The sequence below is a fragment of the Lutjanus erythropterus genome, chromosome 22 (assembly GCF_056507025.1).
Source record: "Lutjanus erythropterus isolate fLutEry1 chromosome 22, fLutEry1.hap2, whole genome shotgun sequence".
Taxonomy (NCBI): domain Eukaryota; kingdom Metazoa; phylum Chordata; class Actinopteri; order Lutjaniformes; family Lutjanidae; genus Lutjanus; species Lutjanus erythropterus.
The window spans coordinates 12870439-12896277 of record NC_139338.1 but is presented as its reverse complement, the minus strand read 5'-3'; the positions used below and the strand labels follow the sequence as shown (position 1 = coordinate 12896277).

Here is a 25839-nt window from a genome sequence, read left to right as displayed (position 1 = left end):
CAAAAATGACAGTATTCTAAAAACATCTTTCTCTGTAGCAACCGTTTCCATAATGTTGTCAGACACTTATAATAACAATCTGAGCCTGATGTTGAAAAATACAGAAGCTACCCTTTAACACTGTAAAAAGTCAAGTATTTTACAGTTCATGAGTGTTTAATTCAGACTATTAAGTGATGTTAAAAGCAGAAATGAAAATTACGCAATTAACCTGACTTTAGGGGCCCAGGGGAGGCCCTTGGGGAAGTTGACCCTTTCTGTTGGAGGTCTGAGAGGAGGCGGTGGAGGCGGCGGCTGGATGATGACATCCCGGTCCAAGGGATCCACCTCGCCCTCGATGCCACTGTCTGTGTCCTCAGGATCCTCCTCCTCGTCCCGGGCATCGTCGTTCTTGAAGGGGTCCCGCTCGTTGTACGTGTCCAGGCTGTCCTGCTTGACCAGTGGCTGGGAGAAGAGACAGAGGACAGGTGATCAACCGCGCTGAAATAGCCGGGAGGACTTCTGTCAACAGTCAAATGACCTATAAACACACACTCATGAGTAATTAAAACTGAAAAATGGGCACATACACGTTACATGATAGCATATAGATTACCTCAACAAATCCTTTAACAAGCAAACTCATGCTGTTCTTTGGTCAGACCCCACTTTTTATTTTAGTGGATTTCCAAAAAATACAAAATATGTTACTTCAGAAAATAATGTACAAGACGTCTTCATCTCCATCTGACGTAAAGATGTAACCATAAACAACATGACATTCTGAGTTTAAATATTTCACTCACTCTTCAATCAAGTGCTGGCACAAGCGAATACATAACATATACTGTGTGATACTCTCAAATAGGGTCGAATGAAATTCTTTTAATAACTGCCTTAGGAAAAACAAGAGTCAACTTTCTCCTTTTCCTGTAAAAGCGCTACATATAGTGACATCTTAAGTCAGATAATGTTAGCAAAACACTAGTTTATTAGCAAGTTAAAGATTTATGTAGTTTAGCTAACTTGCTAGCTAGCATTTTGCTTACATTAGCTAACATAATTTGTGAGTATATGTCATTTTTGCAGGTCAGCCAGCAATGTTGTTTAACCATCCTGGTTTTCTTTTTCACATAGCTCATACAGGAAACAGAAAACAGACAGGTGACCCAGGTAACAAGGTTGCTCAACTGTTATTGAGCAAAGAGCAAAAAGGGGCGGGACTTGGGAGGGCTCAGTTCTATTATCTTTTCTTAAAAATGGCACAATGTTTTGGGAGGTATGCTTATTCTCTTTCTTGCATAGAGTGCAATGGGAAAATTGATACCAGACAGAGCCTCCGTCAGCAGGCAGTTAGCTTAGCTTAGCATAAAAACTGGAAACAAAAAAAACAAAAAAGATTAAAAATAACCTTCCACCACCTTAGCTTGCTAATCAACATGTTACATACATGTTAACTCACAGGAAAAAATGCAAAAATTGTAGTTTAATGACTGTTGGCAATTCACAGAACTTGGTTTAAATTTCTGCTATTTGACTGGCTGTCATTGTGCCTAGACACAACTTTTCATTTTTACACTTCAGTTTTTGTACTAATTAATCAAACATGATAAAGTGTGTTTATTAAAGAGCTTTACAGGTGCCAGTGAGTATGTTTTTTGTCTTTAAACAGAGCTAGCTAAGGTTAGCTGTTTTCAGTTTGTATGCAAAGCCATGCTGACCATCTTCTAACCTTTTAGTTAGCATAAAGATATGAGAGTGGTATCCAACTTCTTGTGCATCTCTTGCCAAGAAAGCCAATAAGTGTATCTCTCAAAATGTGGAACTTCATTGACTCTTGTAAAGCTGAACAATATGGAAAAAAAGTCATTATTTTGACTAACAATGCAGTTGCGTTATCAGTCACAACTTCAGTGAGTGCATTTAATTTTCACTGAAGCAAAATCTAAAAGTGACAATGTGATTTTTGGTGGATTCTGTACCAAATAAGCATGCTCCTTTCCATCTAGAAAAAAAAAATATTTGTAGGCCAGGGCGCCCCTGTAGCACCACACTGCTTCATTAATAATGGTATTTTGTGATGCATTTCACCTTAATCAAAAAAGTTCAGCTCATTGCACTTGACAATACAGCAATTTTGAAAATATTTTGATTTACTGTTCAGCCCCATTCTTGTTTTCTTTTATAAAACACCTATCATGTTGAAAATTTTAGTAAATCCTGAGAGGGCAAAGAAAATCACTATGATATTTTCTCAAAGTGGCAGAAAAAAGGACAGCTTTCCACAGCAACCGCAAGCAACATTTCTGAACTTACCACTCATCTGCACTTCAAAAGATACGGGGAAATGCAAGCAAGGCCCAAAAGTACTTTATAAGACTTTAAATTGTGCTCTTATCTACAAACAAACCCATTACATTTCAAGTGCGAAACACACATTCACACGCACGCACACAGACGCCCACACACACACACACATATCTCTCAGTTCAAACAATTTCTCCGATGAATGACCGTGGCAATAGTGCAAGCATCAGGCATGAGTCAGCGTTCTGGACATTAGTTGAGCTAGTGCAGTCGATGTATGGTGCGCCAGTGGTAGTACTAACGCTGGACTATAAGTGAGGAGTATAGTGAGTGTATGGTGGGAAGGAGGGAGGGGGGGAGGAAGAGGTGAGACATTCTCTATGGAGAAGCCATTCACTGCTACGTGGGAGGTAAAGCTAGAGTTTTTCTATCAGGGTTAGGGGACAACTGCTTTCAATGACATCCATTTAAGAGAGAGATCAGCTGAAAACCAAATACAACACCTGCAGAGGAGGTAATATGTTCGGGACGATCTCAATTCACCTCCTCAATGAATGCATTTCAATGACATTGACCCCTAGTCCAGAGTCTACAGTGCAAGGCCGAACTTGGCAGCGATGTGATGGAGACTACAGGGGAGATGCTGCTACAGTCGATGTCTGAAGTGACTGTCTTCATGGGACAGTGGATAGTGACCGCTCCAGCGCCAATGACAACAGCCAGCAAGTCAGCCCTGTCTCTCAAACCCCGCCCCCCCCCTGTACTGAGCAGGTGACAGCGGAGGAGGAGGAGGAGAGAGAAGTAGGGTGAGTAGAGGAGGAGAGGGACAGTGTGATGTGTCAGCGGATGGCGAGGAGGGAGAATGAGATGAAAATGGTGGAATAAGCATGAGAAGGACAGAAGAAAAGAGACTGGGAGGAGAGGGATAAAAACAAGAGAAACAGGAGAAATATACAGGGGTAAACGAACAAGTGGGAAACAGTGGGAAGGATTAAAGACGTAATTAAAAATAAAAAAATAAGATTTTTTTTAAGTGTCAGGGGAAGTGGAGGCGTGGAGGAAACATGCATGTATGAGATGAGAAACAGATGAGCAGAGGTTAAGGAAAAACAAAAAGAGGAGAAACAAATGTAGAGGTGAAAAAAAATTAATAATAAACCTAAAAATAAAAAATAAACATGCAGGCGGTGATGATTAAATTAAAGGAACAGTTCAACATTTTGGAAAATGTGGTTATTCACTTTCATCTTGAGAGGCTGAGACGAGAAGATCAACACCAATATCATATCTGTTTTCTAAGGTAGATTTAAGTCTTGCTGTCAACGTGACGTTGCCAAGCAACCAGCAGAGACCTCGAAAAGTCACTATCCCTAACAAGAACCAGTTCCAAGACTTTAGAGTGAGTATTTTTATCGGACAGAGACAGCCTAGCCGTCTCCTCCTGTTGTCAGTCTTTATGCTAAACCAAGCTAATTGTCTACTTGCTCTAGCCTCACATTTAGCATATAAACACAAAAGTGTGATCTATCTTCTTATCTAACTGTTACCAAAAATGTGAATAAGTGTATTTTCCAAATGTTAGACTGTTCCTTTAAGTACAGGAAATGAGGCAAAGTAGAATTGCACCAAAACCACTCCTTAAATGGCAATACTTTCCAATATAATACACAAAAATATGAGTGATTATCAAAGAACAAGTGGGGAAAAATCTAATAATTAATGAATCGGTAATGAGTAGTTCCTGAATTACCCTGACTATAGAGTATAACAATGAGTTGCTAGGAAACAGACTTTCCCTTCATTCATTAAAAAGATATTTTATGGTAATGTGATCATGAGGTTATGAGTGACCACAGTAATTACTCAGTATGATATGTCACTTTACTTGAGGGGCCACAAAAAGAGTAACTAATAATTAAGTCATTAGTAATGAATGAGTCATTGCTAGTTTGTGCCGTTCAGTGGCATTCAGGAGCAACTCATGAAGAAAGTGGTTGTTATTTTGACTGACAGACACCAATCAGCCTATTATGAACCACTACATTTGCTCCCTATTAACTCATTATTGTCTACTAGTTTACAAGTAGACGGAGTTGGCGATTTGAGGGGGGATAAAGGGGGATGCCATACCCCTTAACAGCAAAATGACCAAAATGCATCCAGTTTGTTGACTTGCAAGGGATACCTGAGGTTTGTGCAGGGTTAAATCTCTGGCCCTGACCACGGCTCTTAAATATCACTAAGCAATCTAAACCTAATTGCACTGTGTGTGTGTGTGTGTGTGTGTGTGTGTGTGTGTCTGTGTGTGTGTGTTTGTTGAATTAGCAGACAGATTTAAAACTGTGACAGTCCAACCCTTCTGCCAGTTTTGTCTTGGATCTATATATTTTCAAAACTACACAGGAGAGCACCATAAGAGTCAGATTGCTGGTGTTTTCTAATCACTAGGGTGCTCTCATTGGGCCATCCACCCTGTTCAAAATTAACAAATTGCCTACTGAGTATGTGTGAATCAAAATAACAACTACTTTCCGTGAAAATAATTCGAATCATCAACTGAATGACACAAACTAGAAAACAGTCATTCATTACTAAATCATTAGTTTCTCTTTTTGTGCCCCCTCAAATACAGTCATGCATCATACATAAGAATTATTCAGGAACTACTCAATAACTGTTCAGTAATTATTAGATCGGCCCTAGTTTGTTACTTAGTAACTACTCACATTTTTGTGAACCATATTGTAAAGTGTTATCAAATAAACTTTGGGTTCCCGATCATCTGTTTCATAAAACACTAGATTTTGCCAAGTAGTTAGGAGTGTCTAGACAATATGCTTTATATATTGTGTAATTTAACTTACATTGCCAGAGTAACTTTTGATTTTTCAGTGTGCAAAAGGGGTAAAATTAATTTATAAATGCTATTTTCTCTGGTTTGGTGCATTCCAGCATGACTGAATGGGGTTAAATGATAGTAAGAGCAAGGAAAAGATGAAAAGAAGAGAGAAAAGAGGGTTTTGGGGATGAGGGAGAGGAGTGCTCAAAGTCCAGCTCAATGCAGAGAGAAAATGCAGAAGGAAAAAGAGGGAATTTGTGGGTAAAGACCTGCTTCTTGGGAAAGGGACTGTCTCCTTCCAAGCTATCAACAAAGGCACTCTGTGGGGACACAAGGAAGAGGGGCAATGAGAAACCAGAGGGCAATTAGAGAGACAGAGAACCTGTCCAGTCAAACCTCTATGTAAGAAAACAAAAAAAGAAAGAAAGAAAAACGGGCGTGGAATTCTCAAAGCCGTCCCAGCGCCAAGATCATCTCTGGGATCACTGACTTACAACAGAGAACCAGCGATGTTGGCACTGAAGAAACTTTTGGGAAAACCTGACCCAGCAAAGAGTTAGAGGGTGAGTTACAGAAGGAACTTTACAGGATCACTTTACTACTAACAGGTGAAGCTGTTCAACAATAAAAATGCAAATAAATAATGGAAAAATTAGTCTGATGTAGCATTTATACCGTAGAGTTAAAGGCACCAAACACACTTTTTCCCTCTGTGTTACTGAGATAGATAAACAGCTCACTAAGCCTTGGAACTATGTGTGAATGTGTATTGGTAGGTCCGTGTTTTGGCTACAAAAATAACAATGAGGACACTAAATCCTTGACATCTGACACTCCTTGTTTTTGGCTACATGTAGTTTTCAGTGAGCGCACACTAAAATGCTGCATTTATGTCCCCTTGACTAAATATTGTGAAGTTAAAATGAGAGTGTATTTGAAAAGAAAGTGTGTTTTATCCATGCCACACTAGCGAGTAAGAGGAGTTGGGGTGGCGGTCTGTACCCTGCGGCTACGGCGGCCTCTCTTCTGCTGCTGCTGTTGTTCGATGAGCTCCATGGCAGAGGCTGGGGGCGAGGCTGCTCTCATGGCGCGGACCACCTTGATGCTGTCTTCCGGCAGCGGCGGCAGGTTCAGACGCTCTCGGCCCCGCACCTTCATCTCCTGGAGCTCCTCGAAACCCCCCAAGGTGAACTGGAAGATAAAGATTGAGACTTGGAAGACATCTCAAAAAGTATATGGTTGAGTAACAGTACTGCAATATGAAGTATGTAAAAAAAACTAGAGGAGTGCATTCATTAGAGTGCAGATCTTTACCAGGCAACAGATGGTGAAGCACCTACTGCAATGCCACCACAGCTGTCAGATACAACTAGCGGATATCTGAATGAAGTGTTTTTGTTTAGTAGAATGTCAGCTTTCTTTAGGATGCATAGAATGTAACAGTAATGGTGTTGTAACTGACAGCATGGAGCTGCTTAGATCCCCTCTGAGTAACTGAATTTTATCCTGACATATAACCACTATCATGTTTTGTTTTTCAGGTTGAAAAAAAATTATAATGGATCATAACACTTCAGGTATGGGAATAATCTGCAGATGCTCTGGTTTACTAAACAATAATGAAACAAAACTTTTCTATAGATGTCACTTTTTGAGCCGTGACAAAGGCCAGACAAGGCAAGTCTTGTTTTTAGCCTAGCGGTTGTTGATGACTTGCAGCCCCTACTGGCTGGTCAAGAGGAGTGAGGAGTCAGTAGTTGGTATAAAACTGAGCAGTCAATAAAAAAGGTTTTTCAAACATTGTGAATGAGCGATCCATTGAATATATAGTCATAAATGCTCCCCAAAATTTGGTTAATGGGTCTAAAACGGCTGCCTTTGGTGGTCACTGCTTAAAATATGTGTAATTTTTGGGCAAAAACATGCAACACTCTGTTCCTAATACCAGACATACTAACAAATGCACACAAACAAAGATGCAGCTATACATTTAAGTGCATTACATGTCAGTGTTTGAGTGGTTATAATGCACTAACCAGTATGGTCTTCCAGAGCAGCAGTAGCACTTTCTTCATGGGGAAGTGCGGAGCATTCATGCTGCAGAACTTGGTCACCATGGTGAAGAGGAGCAGGGCGAAGGGCTCTCCGTTGTACAGGGGTGAACCTGGGGGGTTCAAAGGTCAAAGTCGATGTTGCTGGATTGGATTTATCAATATATCAAAGCACCTGTTATGACATACCCCTCAGTGCTTTTGAGATAGTAAGTAAATGATGGCAATGATGCAGTGATTTGTACAAAAATGTGGTTGTGTGCACAGTTTGATCAAAGGAATATACATTTATAAAAGTACAGTGCCACTGGAACCATTTGTATATCAGCAAAGGTGTCACACACACCTAGCTCGTTCTTGAAGGCCTCTCTGGCTGCTCTCCACTCAGGTCTGTCATCCTCTGTTTGAACTCTGATGGTCTCCACCATCAGGTACATGATGCTCAGTAGCACTCTGCAGGGAAAAGAAACACACAGGGCTCAGCTTGACTATATTTGTGTGTGAGTTTGGCACTTAGCTGATGAATAAATAATAATAATAGGCCTAAAAGGTCTCGAGGTACAAGAGACAATAATACAATGGAGGAAATGATGAGTAACAATGAATGGTAAGTGCAACAGGCAGAGGCTACTACTTGGTAGTACAAGTATAAGAGGAAATGATTTCTGTGCTCTGCCAGGATAATACATCATCCATTCATAATTACCTGATGTAAGTCTGGTGGTGTTTTCTGCATTAAAACAATTTCTTCGCTCAACAAGCTACACACTTTGTTTAAAATGGCTATAATGGTTTTTCAATTTTGAAGCAGCAATTAAGTGCAAATCTACTCCTCTAGCCTGTAATTATTTGTAAGTGTTCAACTGGGGAATGCACAGACGAGCTCTGTGTATGTGTGTGTGTGTGCGTGTGTGTGTGCTGGGGGGTGTTTTATTCAAGAAAATCAATTCCATTAAGCAGAAGCAGAGATTGAAAATGAATGTGAGGGAAAGGGGACAAAGAGTCTAATTAAATTTTACAGATTAGGTGTGTGTGCGTAATAATGTGTGCTTGTGGCCAGGTGACAGAACGGTAAGTGGCGCGTGAGCTTTTTGGAAAGGTACACACCCCTAGTGCTAGATAATATGTGATAACATTGCACCAGTGTTAGCTTTATGTGTGCTGTCATGCATTTTATAACACTACCTTAAAATAAACATTTTCATATTCGACCTTAATAGTGAATCATTTCATTTTCAGAGGTAATATTTATCTGTTTATTTTGGAAAAGACACAAGAATCCTGATGAGATCCTTGCTTGTGTTGTATTAGCTCTCAGACGTATGTTGCTTTGAATAAAAGCGTTTGCTAAATGAAATTGCACATTGTATATTGTAATTCTAATAAAATGTAATTGAGTTACAGCGAAAAAGTTCAAATGTGGAGTTCCACAAGGTCATATTCTAGACCCCATTTGGTTGTAAATTTAATATATTTAATCAAAGACTGCTTTCACAATTAGCTTTACATTCTTTCAGAACTTAATTCTATATGACAAAAGCTGTAGATTGTTTTGATCTGGGAGCTGGGGCAACATTTTCTGCTGTGCGGATGTTTAGGTGGAATTTATACAAAAAGTAATTAGTTGAATTCCTTATATTCTCTAAAAATCATTATGATTATGTGCCATATGTTTTTTTATTGCCTAAATAATAATCCTAAAATAAACAGACAAATATTTTTCTGAAAATGAAATGATGCACTCTGAAATTTGAGTCCTGTACCGCCAGTGACAGGTTTTCAAATGTAGAATTTTATGTTTGAACTCTGCTGTTATTCTGACAAATTTCAATGATGACAACAAAATACTACTAGGTATATGTTGTACTTTATATTGACCACTTTTAAGAAAAGTTTATTTGAGGGTAGCGTTATAAAGTGCATGATAGCACACATAAACCTGCCACTGGTGCAATGCTATCATATATTTTCTAACTCTAGAGGTGTATACTTTGCCAAAAATACCCATCCCTCAGATGCTACCGACCAGCCGCACTGGCTCACAGACTGAAGCCTGAGAAATACTGAGGTGAAATGAAAAAGACCAAGACAGGAGACATAAAACTGGAGAATTGGTAAATATTTTTGTATATTGCTTATTCCATCTTATGTGAAGCGAGAAGAATGTGGAAAAGGCTGTGAGAGATGTGGTTATATTGCTTACCTGAGCTCTGTGCTGTCTGCAAGAGAGATGGCAGGCTTCCTCACTGCACTGCTGCATGCCTGGTTGTTACTGCAGACACAGAAACACAAGTAAATAATTGCTTAATTTTAGTGGTTAATTTGAAAAAGGACAAGAAAAGCCAGCCTGTGCATACATATAATCAAATATAAACACAGCTGAGAATATAAAAATCACACAACCAGACTCTCATTTCTAATGTGGTGCCTTCTTCATGCTTTTCATATAACCAGCCATGCCTCCCAAAAACACCATGTGTGTATTTGCATGATTGGCTTGCTTACACTGCTTTGTTTTGCAGCATGGTGATAGGCCAGACCGTGCCACGATGCCTCCGAGCAGCTTATGTAACAACAAAGAAGCGCTGGATCCCATCTGAGGCAGACACCAGCAACAAACAAAGATGACTTGAAGGAGCCGCTGCCGCTCCGTGTCCTCATCAGAATGTTTGAAGCACGAAACAAACCTCCTCTCACTAGAGCGAGTGCCTTGAACCACACAGAGGAGGTGGAGGATTTGCGAGGGAACAAGTGGATGTGCTGAGGGACCAGGGGGCCGTATTTCAGAAAGTTCCTTTCTTAAGTCTTAAGCTAAAATGGAAAGAGTGAAAGATAGATTCTTCCCAATTTTGGTACGAAGCAAATCCTGCCTAACGTTAGGAATCCTATCTTATCTTACTCCAGTCTTTCTTTATCTTATCTTAGCGAAATCCTAAATTCAATACTGCTTATGAATTTGAGTCTATTACCTAGCAACCGACTCTAAACAGCTTTGAGACCATTTTTTTAAATATACAAAGAATAGAGCAAAAACAATGGGAGCTTAACTTTAAGACTGATGAGTTAGAGGTTGTGGTAACATCTGCAAAAAATCCAAAGATGTTCTTTTTGGGAAATTAACGACAATGCTAACTCTGGATATAAATGAAAGAGAGTGGGCTAAGACAGCAGACACAGTTTCCACATTCACTGTATAAAATGCAATGAAATAGCAGACATACAGATTAAACCTTAGCTACTACTAGTTACACTAACGTTAGCTGCTGTTATCTTATACAACCAAACAATACCGTTAGCTACTGTTAGCAAACATTACCAAACACTGCCATAAGCTACTGGTAGCAAACACTACTAAATAGTACCTTTCACTACTGCTAGCGAACACTACCCTTAGCCGCTGTTACTTAACGCTATCATTAACTACTGCAAGCTAACACTACCATTAGCTTCTATTTGTGAATACTACTGTTAGGTACTGTTAGCAAAAACTACAATTTGCTTCTGTTAGGGAACATTACAGTTAGCTACTATTAGCTTAAGCTACCAAGCAGTACCATCAGCTACTATTAGAAAACACCAGCAAACACTACTGTTAACTCTGCTACTAGCAAAAACAACCGTTTGCCTCAGTTAGGGGCCATTACAGTTAGCTACTGTTAGCTAACACTATCATTAGCCACCACAAACTAACACTATTATTAGCTTCTGTCAGTGAATACTATAGAACACTACTGAACACTACCATTAGTGATATTTTTCCCAGGATGGGGAAGGCATGTCTCAACCTACTCTGCCTCTGATTGGCTTACCCTGATACTCTTACTCCAACCCTACCCAATCACATGTAAACTAAACTTATCCATAACCTACTCATCCCAACTGACCCAAACAACAAAGGCAAAGAGTACTAGCCAGTCTGAGTCACAGTAGGGCAGTCATGACTTTGCCATCCTAGGAAATGCCTATCACTAGCTGCTGTTAGTGAACACTTCCCTTAGCTACTGTTAGATAACGCTACCACTGGCTGGTTAGTAAGGTAGCTACTACTACAGATGGAAAAGTGAAAATTAGGGCAGCTTAGCAGTTAAAGTTAGGAGAGTATATTCGGTTTTGGGAAGTTAGGATGCTTGTTGGTACACACTCCCTATTTTAGGGTTTAACTGTTCATCTGCAATGGCTTTTCCCTAAATCAGGTCAAAATGCTAATTGCAACGGTTATGAAACAGTTAAGATAGGATCTGCAATTTAGGAAGTTTGTGTAACACAGCTCCAGAACCTCGAACACGGAAAGATTTGGAGAGAATTTGATCATGTAAGCGAGAAAGAAACATTGACTCACTCCGAGCCTGAATCTATGACTCAGGCCACCCTGCTGCCTATAAAAGACCTCAAGATTTCAAAGATCAAGACAAAGATTTCCTTTATCTTAGAAACATAGCTCTCCTCCCTTCCTGTATTGCCGCAGGCCCTCGCCCAAGGGGGAAACAAATTTTAAAAAGATATGAACTGTTTTGCACCTCTCTGAGGGGCGTGACTGCCTGCTCTATTTCTCTGGCTTTACTTGTCCTTCATGTCTCTTTCTTTTACCCTCTATTGTAAACACGAGCAGCAGCAAGTCTGTAATCTTATCACGCAAATCCAGGGTGAAACCAACATTGTAGCATTTTTGTTTGTATCAAAGAAAAGGTCGTTTTGATTTTCTCAGTAGCTGATTTAATCATCTGGCAGATTTTTATCCATTGAGGTAGTAAGTAAAAGTTTTTAATGACTCACACATCCCCTGCATATTCAGTAATACTCACTCTATCTCCATGCTGAGCAGCTCCAGCAGTGCTGTGAAGATGCCCATGTCGTAGAGCAGAAAGACATTGTGTCTGGACCAGTGGAGCACATCCACCTCTGTGTCACACTCATCAAACACTCCTGGGGAAAAGATGTAAAGAAAACAGTATAGAGGAGGTGTGTTTTTTGATTGATTTGCACCCCATGCTTTTCCCACTGCAAGTCCAAATTTCTCCAGTGAAAAAGGATGCATGGATGTGATGCACTGGGACTACGCACCCTGAGCCAGGTATAGGATGGCCCTGGCCACCTTCAGCCTCTTGTCTCTGTCCGTCACCTCCAGTGCATCGAGCAGCCTCATCACATACGCCCTCTGCTCCTCCACCGTCAGCTCGATCCACCTCCTGCCTCGAGCTGCAGGAAGGACATGACAACACAGTGCACAGGGTTATTTTCAGAAGCACTTCTTTCAGTCTCTTCTTCCTCTGCCTCGGTGTAGGCTTCTATGATAAGTGTCCACATTTTGTATTTTGTTTTGGCATTTTTCCTCCAGAGGGAAAACTGTTCAGATGGTTATATGGTTTAAATGTTAGCAATAATCAAGTTATTGAAGAAACCAGAAAATGTTGTTATTTAGGCCCAGCTGTTTGACCATCTATAGGGTTTCTCTGTTCTGTCACTCACACTTGTTACCAAGTTTGTTAAACTCTGTAGGCCTAGGTTAGCTTACTGTATTTATCATACCATTAGCTTACGTCAGTTATCATGCTTGTTAGCTTACTATGTCATCATACACATTAGCTTAATAGCTATCATACCATTAGCTTACTAAAGTAATTTAGGGCCAATTTGACCACTTGTATAGTTTCTCTTTTTTATCATACTCATATTAGCATGTGCTCACAGTAGTTATCATACTTGTTAGCTTACTGTAGTTATGATGCCTGTTATCATACTGTTTATTTATTTATGTACTGCTTATTTCTGTAATTTTGGGACAGTTTCACCATAGATAGAACATTTCTACATGCGTTTGACTACCTGTATATTTTCTCTTTTACCAGTCACACTTATTATAATCTTACAGTAGCTATCACAGTCAATAGCTTACTGTTTATGTGTTAGCTCACTGCATCATACCCACACAATTAGCTTACTGTAGTTATCATACTTTTCTATCAATGACTGAACTCATTATCATCTGGTTTTACTTGTAAGTACTTATAATACTTTAAGTGTCAGGTCCCGCAATTTAGGAATCCATTAAATTGAGCCATTTTTTCACAGTTTTTCTGTCGTGTTGCACTCTTCGCTTTCTGCACATCACGTCTCTCTCTCTCCTGCCATGTGTCTGAGAATGTCTCACATGTAAATCAAGTGAACACAAGATTGTTCAGGAAATCTGGTGACTGCAAGTAATTTAAGTCAAAGCGCTACCTGACCTGGATATTCATAGTAATCACATAATCACATCATAGTGTGTGTGTAAATATAGACAGTGACTGCTGCTTTGATCTGTCATTAATTTTTAACATTATGTTCAGGCCCACTGCATCAGCTCTGGAAATAGAGCACATAATTAACAGAGTCATTGGCTTCATAAGGAGAAACCATACGTATGTACAATACAAAACAGCAAGATTATTAACACTAGCACAAACTGTCAAACAGTCTGACATAAAGCAGATCTCAGACTACAACAAATACAGCATTAAGATACATGCACACCTTCTCTGGCAAGGATACAAGCCCCTTTTTTTCCAAGTCCTCTATTCTTAGACTCTTCACTTGATTACACTGACAGTAACAGGCATTAAGAAGCGTAGCATCGTCGTGATCACTGGAGCTCAGCCCTTTTTCTGCCAAAGATATTCTGACTTGCTCTTACTTTTCGAGGAGGAATAACAAAACTTTCTTCTTTCTAATTTCAGCATTGTCACCAGAAAACACCCTTTTCTTCCATGAAGAGCTTAAATTAGACACATCACGATAATCACAGTGATTAGAGTTGGGAATTTATAAGTAATGAACACACTGTCAGTGGCCCTGACACACACACACATGCAAAGAGCACAAGTCAAACAGGAAACCCATCTTCTGACATACAGTGCTCTCTGAACACACATACAAATACACACAGACTAATGAAAAGGCCGTGATGTAAAGAGGCATCTCTGTGCTCTATCTCTGTAAAACAGCAGCTAGAGAGGCTCTCGTCTAATCCTGCTATTCATTACCACTCAGCTTGAAGAGGAGGTGGCAGATAAAGAGGACGGAGCTCGTCTAGCTCTTTTGTCTACAATATGTGCCACAATCACCTTTGTGGCCTTCAACCAACATCTAATAGCGAAAAATGTTCTCTTCTTTGGAATATGTCATGAAGAACCAGCTATTATTCAGACAAAAGCATGAAACATGATCACTGCTGCACAAAACAAGTAAGTATTATTACAAATATCAGGTATTTAGGCATGATCTCTTGTCAGACTGACAATAATTCATGTTGGAAAAGCCTCTTTGTTCCTTGTAACCAAACATTAATCACATGGTCAGAATGTGACCCATCCCATCTGTATCTGTGGGGATATTCATTCTTTGAACAGCTTAAAAGAGCAGAGCTTTGATGTGCCTGGTCACCCTCTTCTCACACAGGTCGGCTTAAAAAAAAGAAAACACACAGCAGCACACTGAAGAGCAATGCTGGCTCGTGTTTCACTTCAGAGGTGAGGCAACTGAGCTGAACTGAGTTTTAAGATCTCTTTTACAGCTTTCAGTTGGGCTGTAGAGATGTGATTGTTTCATGATCATTATGATCAATGTCAAAATTGTAAAATAATTTTGACGTCATGGGCATTTTTCAGTTGAAAGAAAAATGTCACCCTAGAAAACAAAAAACCCTAGAAAATGTCACCCGGAAAATTTGACATTTCAAATTCAATCCTTGTATGCTGACGACCTGTTACTGTTCGTCTCTGACCCTGACAGATCGATGTCCACGCTGTCAGCTATGCTGAACTTTTACCTATTAATGCTGCAGCTACAGCCTATTCCATACCAAAGTTGCTATTTATGTCTCTGGATAATTAAAAGTATCTGTTCTACTCAGAACTATTCAGATTTGTTTAAATGTAATTTCTTCCCTTTGCTGGTTCAGCTGATTCAAGACCTCCACCGCTGACCCCTCTTACCCTCTATCTCTTGTTGGCTGAAAAAAAAAATAGCATTAAAATGAATTACCACTTAAATCTTTCAATGCACACCTGTTTTCATTCCAGAACAATTTGTCCGTACACTCGACAGTGGTATGTTGCTGTGGGTGCACTGAAAGCTCAAATTTTACGAACACTGACCCGAGCTGCGCTGACCTTTGTGGGCACAGCTGGTCTTTGTTGACCACTGCATGAACTGAAATATGGACATGACATGAATTAACTGGTTATCTGAATTTCCAAAACCGTGCAATAACAAACTGGCCCCGTACGGAGACTAGACTAAAGATTGGGACCTGACTGATCCTGGAGTTTTGGAGCCAATGCAGATATTAAGGAGTGAAAATTTCTTATATTCATATATATGTGTATATATCTGACAAGCATTTACCTTCAATGTGCATTTTATTGTGTGTATACTGTGCTGTGAACATTTTGTTTAGTTAGCCTTTACCATCTTACATTTGGCTGCTGTTTCAAGCACTAAACTGCAGCCAACAACATTCAGAGCTACACAAAAGGACTCTGTCCAGTTCTGTCAGTCAGCAGCAGTCGCCATGTTGAAGGAGCCATCAAGGTCTCTGTGACAAACTGCAGCAACAAAAGGCAGCAGCTCCAGTCTGCTGGCTGTAGATTTCTTTGCGTTTGATATGCCACAGAAAAGCAGAGTCTTGGCAGAGCGCGAGCATTCGTGACCCCGTTTTGCGTCTCAAACACACTGCAGACAGCTCAGTTTTTACTCTCTCTCTCCATGAGGCACAGACAGCGAGTGGAGCAACACACCTGGTATCCTACAGGTCATCTAAACACATTAAGGGATGTGCAAAAAGCTTATCCACACACACACACACACACACACACACACACACACACACACACACACACACACACACACACACACACAGTGACAGTACCATGGCTCCTGAAGTCCTCCTCAAAGTAGTCTCTGTTCAGGGCAAACTCAGGCTCCTCTGTGTAACTGTAGAGCTCTGTGGACACAACAGAGTACAAAAGAGTCAGTGATGTAACGATAAGTCAAATTAATCAATGATGTTGCTCATCAAGTAGTTACTGAAGGCATGTGTCAAGCCAAAAAAAAAAAAAGTTCTCTGGTTCCAGCTTCTTCAATATGAGCATTTGCAGTTTCTCTTGGTTCACCAAAAAATAAATAAATAAAATAATTAAATTAATTCAGAATAAAAAGAGAATAGAATAGATTACAGTACAATAGAAACAGGAGAGGTAAAGTGATACACTACAAGAATAAAACAGACAAACTCAGAGCTCACGTCTCCTCAGTAGTGATCTAATCTGTTTCATGCACAGTCTAACGATTCGTCACGTCGACGTTCACATCCCCCTGTTCTCAGAGCGCTCGTCATTCCGCGACCCCGAGGAGCTGTCTCTAGAAAGCCGCCGTGACTGTCTGTCTGTTTGTGCCCGTTTGCCAATGTGACTAACACGCTTGGCAAATCAGCTGCCGCTCACTATCCAGCAGGAGGACGATCATTTTGACTTTTAATCAATGCTCTTATTCAGCGCTTCTCTCCGCACATCACCTGGCCCTTGGAAAAACGTTGCTGGAAAAGAGAAGGCTCTGAATGATATACTGGAAATAAACATCTATCAGGATTGTTGAATTCTGCTCTCCTGTCATTTATGCATCTCTTGGCATTCATAAGCCGAGCTCCAGGTCACACATGAGCCGTTACCAGATACACAGATGCTGGAACAATTCGGCAGCTTTGAACATATAATCACAGTGTTTATGATTACTCATAACATTAGTCATACAATGTGTCCTATGTCTGGAAAACATGTCAGGACCAGAGGATTCTGTTCTGCGCCTTCAGCACTGTGTCAGCTTATCGTCTTGTTTTTGTGAATAACACTGTAACATAAAACAGCTGAAGAAAACCTGAGGAATGCACATGCAGAATTATGTTTCCAATCAATAGCACATTGTAGTCTGTATGCTAAGCAGAGACAGAGGTAATACTGTAGGAATTCTGTGGGTGAACTATTGTGTCGCGCATAACAACCGTTCATAGTTATAGCTTGGAGTTTGACTCGGTTTGACATGAATAGAGAATTGGATAAAAGCTACTGAAAGTACAAAAAGAACATATTCATGTAAGTAATAACTATGCCAGACATGTACACAAAGGTACATGACAAACCAGATTTACAAGTGGCAGTTTGTTCTAAAACAAGACCAGAGCTGTGTTTCCACTGCATTTTGATAGGAAACACTTTTGGTACTTTTCCCAGTTAGTTTTCCACAGCGTTGGTACCCTGTCAATGTATGTAGCTGATTAAAAAGCTGCCTCTAAAACCAACATGATTGTGTAAAGGATAATGCTAAATGTGCTTGGATTAGGGTTGTTGGTGAACACAGTTTGTTGCTGCATTACAAATGCAATTTTGGACTATGTCATGTAAAGCAAAAGCCATCACCAACGTCAAGGAACGCCGCTGACGTCTCCAGGCCTGAGCTCATCTGAGATGAACTGACAGAAACTGGAAAAGTGTGCTGTGGCCTGACTGGCTATATTTCAGAGTTTTTGGAGAACATGGACGTCGCATCCTCCAGGCTAAAGAAGTGAAGGGCCATCCAGATTGTTATCAGTGAAAAGCTCAAAAGTCAGCATCTATGATGGCATGGGGATGTGTTTGTGCCCATGGCATCATGGGTAACTGTCAAGTCTGTAAAGGCCCCATTAAAAAATGACCTATGCATGTTTGTTTAACCAGGTCAAATCTTTTGTGCATCAATCACATTTATTAAAATCACAACAAAGAGTAAGTATGCTAACTGTTCAAGAGAAGCAAAGAGGGTCAAACATTTTGTTGTCAGGGATGTAAAGGTTTACTTTCTAATAATTTTTAAGAAAAGTGTGGTTTTCTTGTGAGTTTTAGTCAGTCCTACCTGAAAGCTCAGCAGTCAGCGTGTCTGTGTCTCCGTACTCAAACTCCAGGTTGGGAGACTCCATGGAGCTCTGTGAAGAAGAAAACACACATCAGCATATACATTACATTATAAACATTCAACACAGCTAATGATCACAGATGTCCTCACACCCACATGCAAACAGACACTCAAACATACTGTAGGCTATTCACATATTTCCAACACCTACCACTACGCTGTGCTCCGTTTGCACTCACACACATACACACTTCAACTCCACACATCAGCCCACACACACACTCTTCAGGCCTCGTTCACAGTTTTGCCTCATAATGTGTGTTTTAGAGTTTTGATTGGCTGCTGAATCTCCAGGCAGCGCTAGCTCATACAGATACTGCATTGATCAATGCGACTGAATTGTTAAAGGCTGTTCTCCCTGACAAAACAGGTCGTCCAGGCGCTTTGGAAGTGAGGAAGAAGTGAGGACAGAGAGGTGGCGCAGGAGTCAACATGGCCCCCGTTTCACAGCAGATTAGTTGCTGTGTCCAGCAGAGGGGACGGTCTCTCCTGGCTCCTGACTTTTAGCCTCACCTTGTGATCAGCATGTGCCCACGACACAGACTGCACACATTAAGTTTCTTTGACCGCACTCACCGCTGCACGAACTTTTGTTGCAACCTTGCGTCCAAAATACCAACTCTCTCTTAATGATGAAGTTCTGTTTGTTGGATTTTGAATGGGTTTCAAAACTTTCTCAACTCACTGAAAAGCATGTGATCCATCCTCCTCAGCTTTGCTTTGTGTTTACTGCCAACTGGCACATGTTAGCATGCTAACACGCTAAACTAAGAGGGCGAACATCGCAGACATTCTCAGTACTGTGAAACAAGCACTAAAGAATGAGTTACAAAAAAAGGACTTGGCAATAGTTACAATAAGACCTTTGCAAACAGCAAAACATGTAACAGGTAAACAGAGTGGTGACAGGTTCCAGCATGACAAAAACTGTTTATGATCAACCTGTTTATGATTAACGCCCGGGACAGTCAGGAGCTGAATAGTGGTAAGAGAATAATCCTGGTGACTGGAACATTCTTGTTTTTGTCTCATTATATTTCAGATGGAGGGTGTGAACTGATGAAATTTCCCTACAAGGATGATTAAAGATTTATTTTAACTTAATGAGAATAAAAAAAAACCCTCCTGGCAGCACTGGAAGTCTCTGAGCTGTGAGCGGTAGACGTGTGTAACCCTGTGAAAACTGCCCCAGGGCCAGGACTGTAAATAAGGATGTGTCTGAGTCAGCTATCCTGGTTAAACAACTCTGTGTGCAGCTCCGTCATGTAACTGTCTCCTATAAATACCTGCTGCAACCAAGTCAGCATGAACTGAAATACACAGGACGTCAGACTGGCCGGCAGTTTGTTTATGACGCTGAGCCAAGGCAGTGAGATTTGATGTCATTACCGCACTTGTAAACCAGGAAATGAGAACCACTTGGGAGCGTGGATGATTCAACAGAATTACCCACAACTCTTCAGTGCGGGTGAACGAAGCCGGCGGGTCTGTGCGACCAGGTGCAGCAGCCTCACTTTCACTTTTACAATCTATGGCGAGCTCTGAAAATATCATGACATTAAACTCACTAAGAAATGTCAAAACAACGCACTCTATTAAAGGGACAGTTCGCTCCACAAGCCAAGTGCCATTTAGTATCATTATATTCAAGAGAGGGCTGACTTTTCTTCAGCCAGTATCTTCAGAACTCTGCAACTCACACCAACACAGTCTAGATGGATAAATAGCACTACAGGTAAGAAGAAAAAACATTTATTCGGGGGTGAACTGTCTCTTTAAAGGCCTATTTTCATCAAGCGAACTGTTGTGCCCTCCTGTGAGGGACAACCTGCGACATGCAGTAGCTATTACAGACTTGTTGTGTGATATCAGCTGTGCTGCAGGCGGCTATTCCAACGCCAACATTCATCCACTTCTGCCACTGCACAATCCCTTCCCCATTCATCCTGCGGTCTGATGGTTCAGTCTTTACAAAACAGAGCTGAGAGTGCTACGACTGTTGTGTTGATTATTATTTTTTTTTTAACAACTGACTATTTTTTTGGCTATAAAGTGGCAGTTGACAATTGTGAAACATGCACATCTCAGCTTCCCAGGGCCCAAGGAAGGGGATGTCCTCAAATTTCTTGTTTTGTCAACAGACCATCAAACTACTACACAGTGTACACAACTCTCATCCATTTTATCAGTGTTATTCATTATTTTCCAACCTAATTTTTTTACATAATTTATCTCTAAACACGGATAACACTAAATATTTTTTAGTAAATCTAAAGTTGACCCCAGTCCCCTTTTGACTGTACAAAAGAGTCTGAGGATATAATGTGGCTTCAACCTGGAGACTTAAAATCTCTAACAGAAAGTCTACATGACAAACTGGGTGCATGAAGTTTGACAGACTTGGGTATTTATCTACTGAAAAGAGACACTGATAGTTGCTTTTTGGGAAAAGTAAGATCTAGCATTTTTTGAGCTTTACTAGGGACAGGAATTTTATCATTTTATTGAAGATTTTACTGATATCAATGTTATTATCGATTAGCAATTATTCTGATTCTGATACAGTGTGAACAGTAGGAAAAAAAGTCTGTCCACTATGTCTCCTTGTTCCAGGTTTCCTGCAGCATAAATGCATGAGTTTGACAACGCTGTCTGCAGTGCGTCAGAAAAACGCTGGTGTCAATAAAAAGGAACTGATAAATTCTGAGATGAGACGATTTCACTGGAGACAATTTGAAGCCTGTTCTCAACCGGAACCAGTTGTCGATTCCCTTTCCTAAGCCTGACCCACACTACGGACTAAACTAACTCAAGGACTTGCTGGAGTTCCCCTTTACTGCAGCACTGATTAATCAATTCATTGTCAGCTATTGAATTAATCGCCAACTGCTTTGATAATCAATTAATCAGTCTGAGTTAAAAAAAAAAAAAGTTAAAATTCTTAAATTTCTTTCATTTTTTAGTCCTCCATGACAGTTAACTGAATATCTTTGAGTTGCGGACAATACAAGACATTTGAGGACATCATCTTGGATATTTTTCACCATTTTCTGACATTTTATTGACCAAATATCTCATTGATGACTCACGAAAATGATAAATTACTTAAACATTATTAGACAATTATAAAAGTTGCTGTTAATTACTTTTACATGAATATATTAAAGAAACAAGCAGTTTCATTGATCATCCATCAGGTGGAGGAGCCCACTGTCACTTAGAGACTGAGGCTAAAGTTACCGCTCTTCACAAACCCATCTGAGATGTTTCTCTGATTCCTGTGAGCATCAACACAGACGAACCTGCCTGTCTGTCTCTCTCTGTGCTTCAACTGCTCCATCCCCCCCCCCACACACACACACACACAACCATCTCCCCCCCTCCAGCCTTCCTCTCTCTGCCGCCAGCTGATAACGAAAGCCATCCTCGCTCCAAACTGGCAGCGCTTCTGTGCTCCCACACTCTGCACCACATCGGTGTGCAAACACTGGGCATGGTGTCAAGGCAGGCCGCCCCCACTCCTGCCGACATATGCCACGCAGACAAGAGATGGCTGCTCTGCCCGCCACGAATGATGGACAATTTACATCCATGAATGAATCAGATTTGAGGTTAACAGACAGACAGACCAGCTCTGGTGCAGTGGGCCAGGGATCATCAGCATCAACACATGGCTCTGACGTTAAGTGCTTTCAACGTCTATGTCATTCAAACCCCCCGACACACATCCCAGAATCCAATGGCTGTGAAATGAACATGCTCTAATTCCCCCCCAAACCATTCAAAACACGCATGTCAACGGTGGCATTGACTGGATTTTGGCCTGGAGGACTTCTGAACTACTCTAATGTATCTGGGACTGAGCAACCCAGGAATGAAGCACCATCTTCTTCTAATTTTTTCATGAGGGGATGGATTATAGCTGCATGATGGCACTAAGAGAAGCCTCATGAGACTGAACGCAAGCAGAGAAGCAGAGTAGACCTACTGCTTAGACTAGATCTGTGGTTATGTCTGAGTCTTTGATTGGATAAAAAGGAAGTCAAGTAATCAAGCATTATTTCAACAAACTGCCTCAAAAAAAAAATCTACAGAATGTAAGAAAAAACTGTCCTCCAACTGATTTTCCAAAAAACAGTCCAAAACCCAAAGATATTTAATTTACAATGATATTTAAAAAAGAGAAAAGCAGCAGATGCTCACATTTCAGGAGCTGGAACGGGCAAACGTTTGGCATACTTGCTTGAAAAATGACTTAAACAACAATATTAATGTCCAAAATTGTCACCCATTCATTCTCTTTCAGCTCAAAAATATTGTCACTTGAGCATTTCTCATTAATAAAGATGGAGCTGATTAGTCAATTAGTTAATCAACAGAAGATTCATCTGCAAATATTATGATAACTGATTAATCATTTCAGTCGTTTTTCAAGCAAAATTGCCAAACAATTGATGGTTCCAGCTTCTCAAATGTGACGATCTGCTGCTTTTCTTTGTCGTGTATGATATTAAATTGGTTTGGACAAGGGATGCATGATAATATCTGCATGTCATTGGCATCAGCCAAGAAAGGCTAAAATGAAATATCTATAGTGGACCAACATGAACATTTCTGCCACGTTAACAGGCTGAAAATATGACACTTTAATTAAAAAACACACAATGCGTGTGGAGGTGTTTTGAAGTATCCAAAATGGACAGCAAAGTTGCTATTCGCAATCACTGCAGTTTTGAAAAGCATTGTACTTGATGTCTGAATCTGGCAGTGGGCCATCATGATAAGAGTAGGCATAGTAATATGTTAATTCCACTACAGCAGAGACTTGATGTTCTCTGCAGTTTGGAGGAAAAAAAATACAGTATGTGCACACTGGCACTGGCTACAATGAGTTGGAAAATATCAGCATATGGGATATCAGCAAAAATCCAACACTGTGCATCCTAGACTGGGCAGCTGGTTTTGTTAAAATGAGTAACATGATTAAGCCACACTGGGCTATTAGAAATAGGTAATTTTTCATGTTATAGACAAAACAATCAATAATCAAAATGATTGTTACTGACTGCACCAAATTCTCTTACAAAAATTAAATTACTAAGTATGCTTTAAAATATTTCAAATAATGAAACATGTTCATTATGTGTTACTAGAGTAAATGAAGTATTAAATTGATCACTTTAACCCATTTATAATGATATGAAATAATAACTCTTGTGCTTTTGTGAAGCCTTAACCTGCAAATGTTTACTACTGGTAGGCAAGAGGATGAATTACTTTAAAGATCAGTGTACTAGCAAAATTTAAATTAGAGCTGCAACTAAGGATTTAATGATTAATCATTAATTAACTGATTAATTAATGTTTAACACAACTAATGTTCCATTAGAATTGTTCCAATATAATGTTTTGTATGGTACGAATTATTCATGATTAATCAATGTATTCAGCTATTAGTTAAGGAAAAATAACAGCATTTGCAACCGCAACTGCAACTAACTTTCATTATTGTTTTATATTTTGGCCATTTTCTGAAATTAACTGATTAGTTGTTTAGAAATGAAGAAAAGATGACATCCTCAAATGTCAACCAAATATTCACATTTGAGAAGCTGAAATCAGAGAATTTGGACATTTTGACTCAAATCAATTAATTGATTGTCAAAATAGTTAGCGAATAATTTAACAGTTGACAACTAAATGATTAATTGATTAATTATTGCAGCTCTACTTGAAGTTCATTTGATTTCAGGCAACTATTAATTAAGGGACACAAGCTGGGCTGCAACTGTATCATTTACATTAATAATTAATATGGTGATCATTTTCTTAATTAAATGATCACTTGTTTGGTTCATAAAATGTCAGAAGATTATGAAAAATGTTGATTGCTGTTTCCCACGGCTCAAGGTAATGTCCTCAAATGTCTAGTTTTGTCCACAAAACCCAAAGAAACCACAAAATATTCACATTTAAAAAGCAGAAATCAGAGAATTTTGACATCTTTCCTTAAAAAAACAAACAAACATGATATTACAATTACCAGAATAATTGCCAATTAATTTAATAGCTGACAACTAATCAATTAATTGACTAGTCATTGCAGCTCTTAATTGAAATTCATCTGATTTTAGGCCAATCAATTGTCTGAAGGACACAAGCCAAAGTCAACTATGAGATATAATAATATGATATTTTCTGGGATAAATGAATGCACTGAGCTGTTAAATGACAGTAGTATTGAGACATGTTTAGCAGTGTGGTGGTGCTGAGGTCCTGACAGCAGCAGTCACATTTCACCACCTGCATTCTCCACGTTGAGCACCACCACTGTAGGATTACTGCTGGGTTATTTATAGGAGCCGGTTGCCAAAATAACACCTCGGTGTCTGCCTGCCTGCCTGTCTGCATGCATGCACGCTTTCCAGCCAAGAAGACAGAGACTGACTGACTGCATGGAAAGGACATTCAGCTGCTCTCAAAGCTCCCCAGCAACAACACACACTCTCACACACACACACTCACACACACGGACACACACGCCTCCTGTACCATAAAAGCTGTAGTAACCGACTGTACACAAACACCTCTGCGATTTACCTCCGACTCCTTCTGCTGCTCCTTGAACACATCTTTCCCTTTCGGCCTCTGTCTGTCGCCGTTATCGTTAAGGTTATTAATGATAGGTACCTCCATGTCCTCCGCCTGCATCTTTCTGTCTCTCTCGGCTCACTGTCTCCTCCGCGCGTGGTGCATACCGGTCCGGCGGAGAGCTGCCTGAGACTGCACCGCACCAGGAGGAGCTCCACCGGCTCCACAGACCAAGTTGAAGATCTCCTCCTCCTCCTCCTCCTCCTGCTCCTCCTGCTGCTGCTGCTGCTACTCCCCCGGTCTGTTTGGTTCGCTGTCCCTGCGCGCCCCGAGAAGGCGGGGTTAGTTAGAGAGTCATCATGACAGCAGAGAGAGAGGAGTGTCAGACCACATGAAAGTTAAACGATGAGGTGTTACTCAGGGTCAGTGTAATGATTCAGGAGTTTGAAGATGCTAAAGGGCGAATACGCCTCATCAAAATGAGTACAAACATTTGAAATTCCTGATTTTTACTTGAGGTGAAGTCAAGGTCAGTAAAAATAAAGGTCAGAAAATAGTGCTGATATCAGTGGGATTACAAACTTTAAAGGTGGATCGCATAATTGCATCGCTTCCTGTTAATCCCATGGAAATCTGAGTGGCGCATCCCGCCACTAACAATGACAACTACAGAGTTAAAGGACCAGTGTATAATAATTACAGGAATTTATGTACATAAATGAGATATATTATATATAAGTATGTTATTTATTAGTATCAATCAACGTAAACTCATAATCTATATGTTCCCGTTACTTTAGAAATAGCCATTTATAGTTACGGTCGGGTCGCCTTATGGAGATCATCATCCTGCGCCGTGTATGGCAGCGCAGAGCGGACAAACTGCACTAACAGTGAGTCTTGGGAAGCCCATGGTGACCTTACGTAGACGCCGCAGCGTAAACACGGTAGTAGACGGGGAGGATAGACGCGGGTGATTGCTGGCAGATCATTTAGCGTTGTGAACCTTGACTGGCACAGTTTTGACAGCAATGTTCAAATAGATAAATCCGGAAGTTATTCAAGGTAACGGTGCATTTCCTGCTAGCTGTT

General features: G+C 40.3%; 1 protein-coding gene across 3 annotated transcripts in view; it reads right to left on the bottom strand.

Moving 5' to 3' along the window:
* strip2 (striatin interacting protein 2) overlaps positions 1-25054 on the bottom strand; it is a 35864-nt gene extending 10810 nt beyond the window's left edge. Inside the window, exons 1-11 of one of the 3 annotated variants that reach the window (XM_084710821.1) lie at positions 24757-25054; positions 18097-18166; positions 16082-16156; positions 12238-12372; positions 11979-12099; positions 9380-9448; positions 7523-7629; positions 7162-7289; positions 6128-6316; positions 5395-5445; positions 212-444 (exon numbers count right to left, since the gene is read on the bottom strand). In XM_084710821.1, the coding sequence (XP_084566947.1) occupies positions 212-444; positions 5395-5445; positions 6128-6316; positions 7162-7289; positions 7523-7629; positions 9380-9448; positions 11979-12099; positions 12238-12372; positions 16082-16156; positions 18097-18166; positions 24757-24867 (1289 nt within the window). In that variant the 5' untranslated portion in view covers positions 24868-25054. The remainder of the gene's footprint in view (positions 1-211; positions 445-5394; positions 5446-6127; positions 6317-7161; positions 7290-7522; positions 7630-9379; positions 9449-11978; positions 12100-12237; positions 12373-16081; positions 16157-18096; positions 18167-24756) is intronic. The other 2 variants (XM_084710823.1, XM_084710822.1) reach the window with 2 other exon arrangements.
* Between the last annotated feature and the right edge of the window lie 785 nt (positions 25055-25839).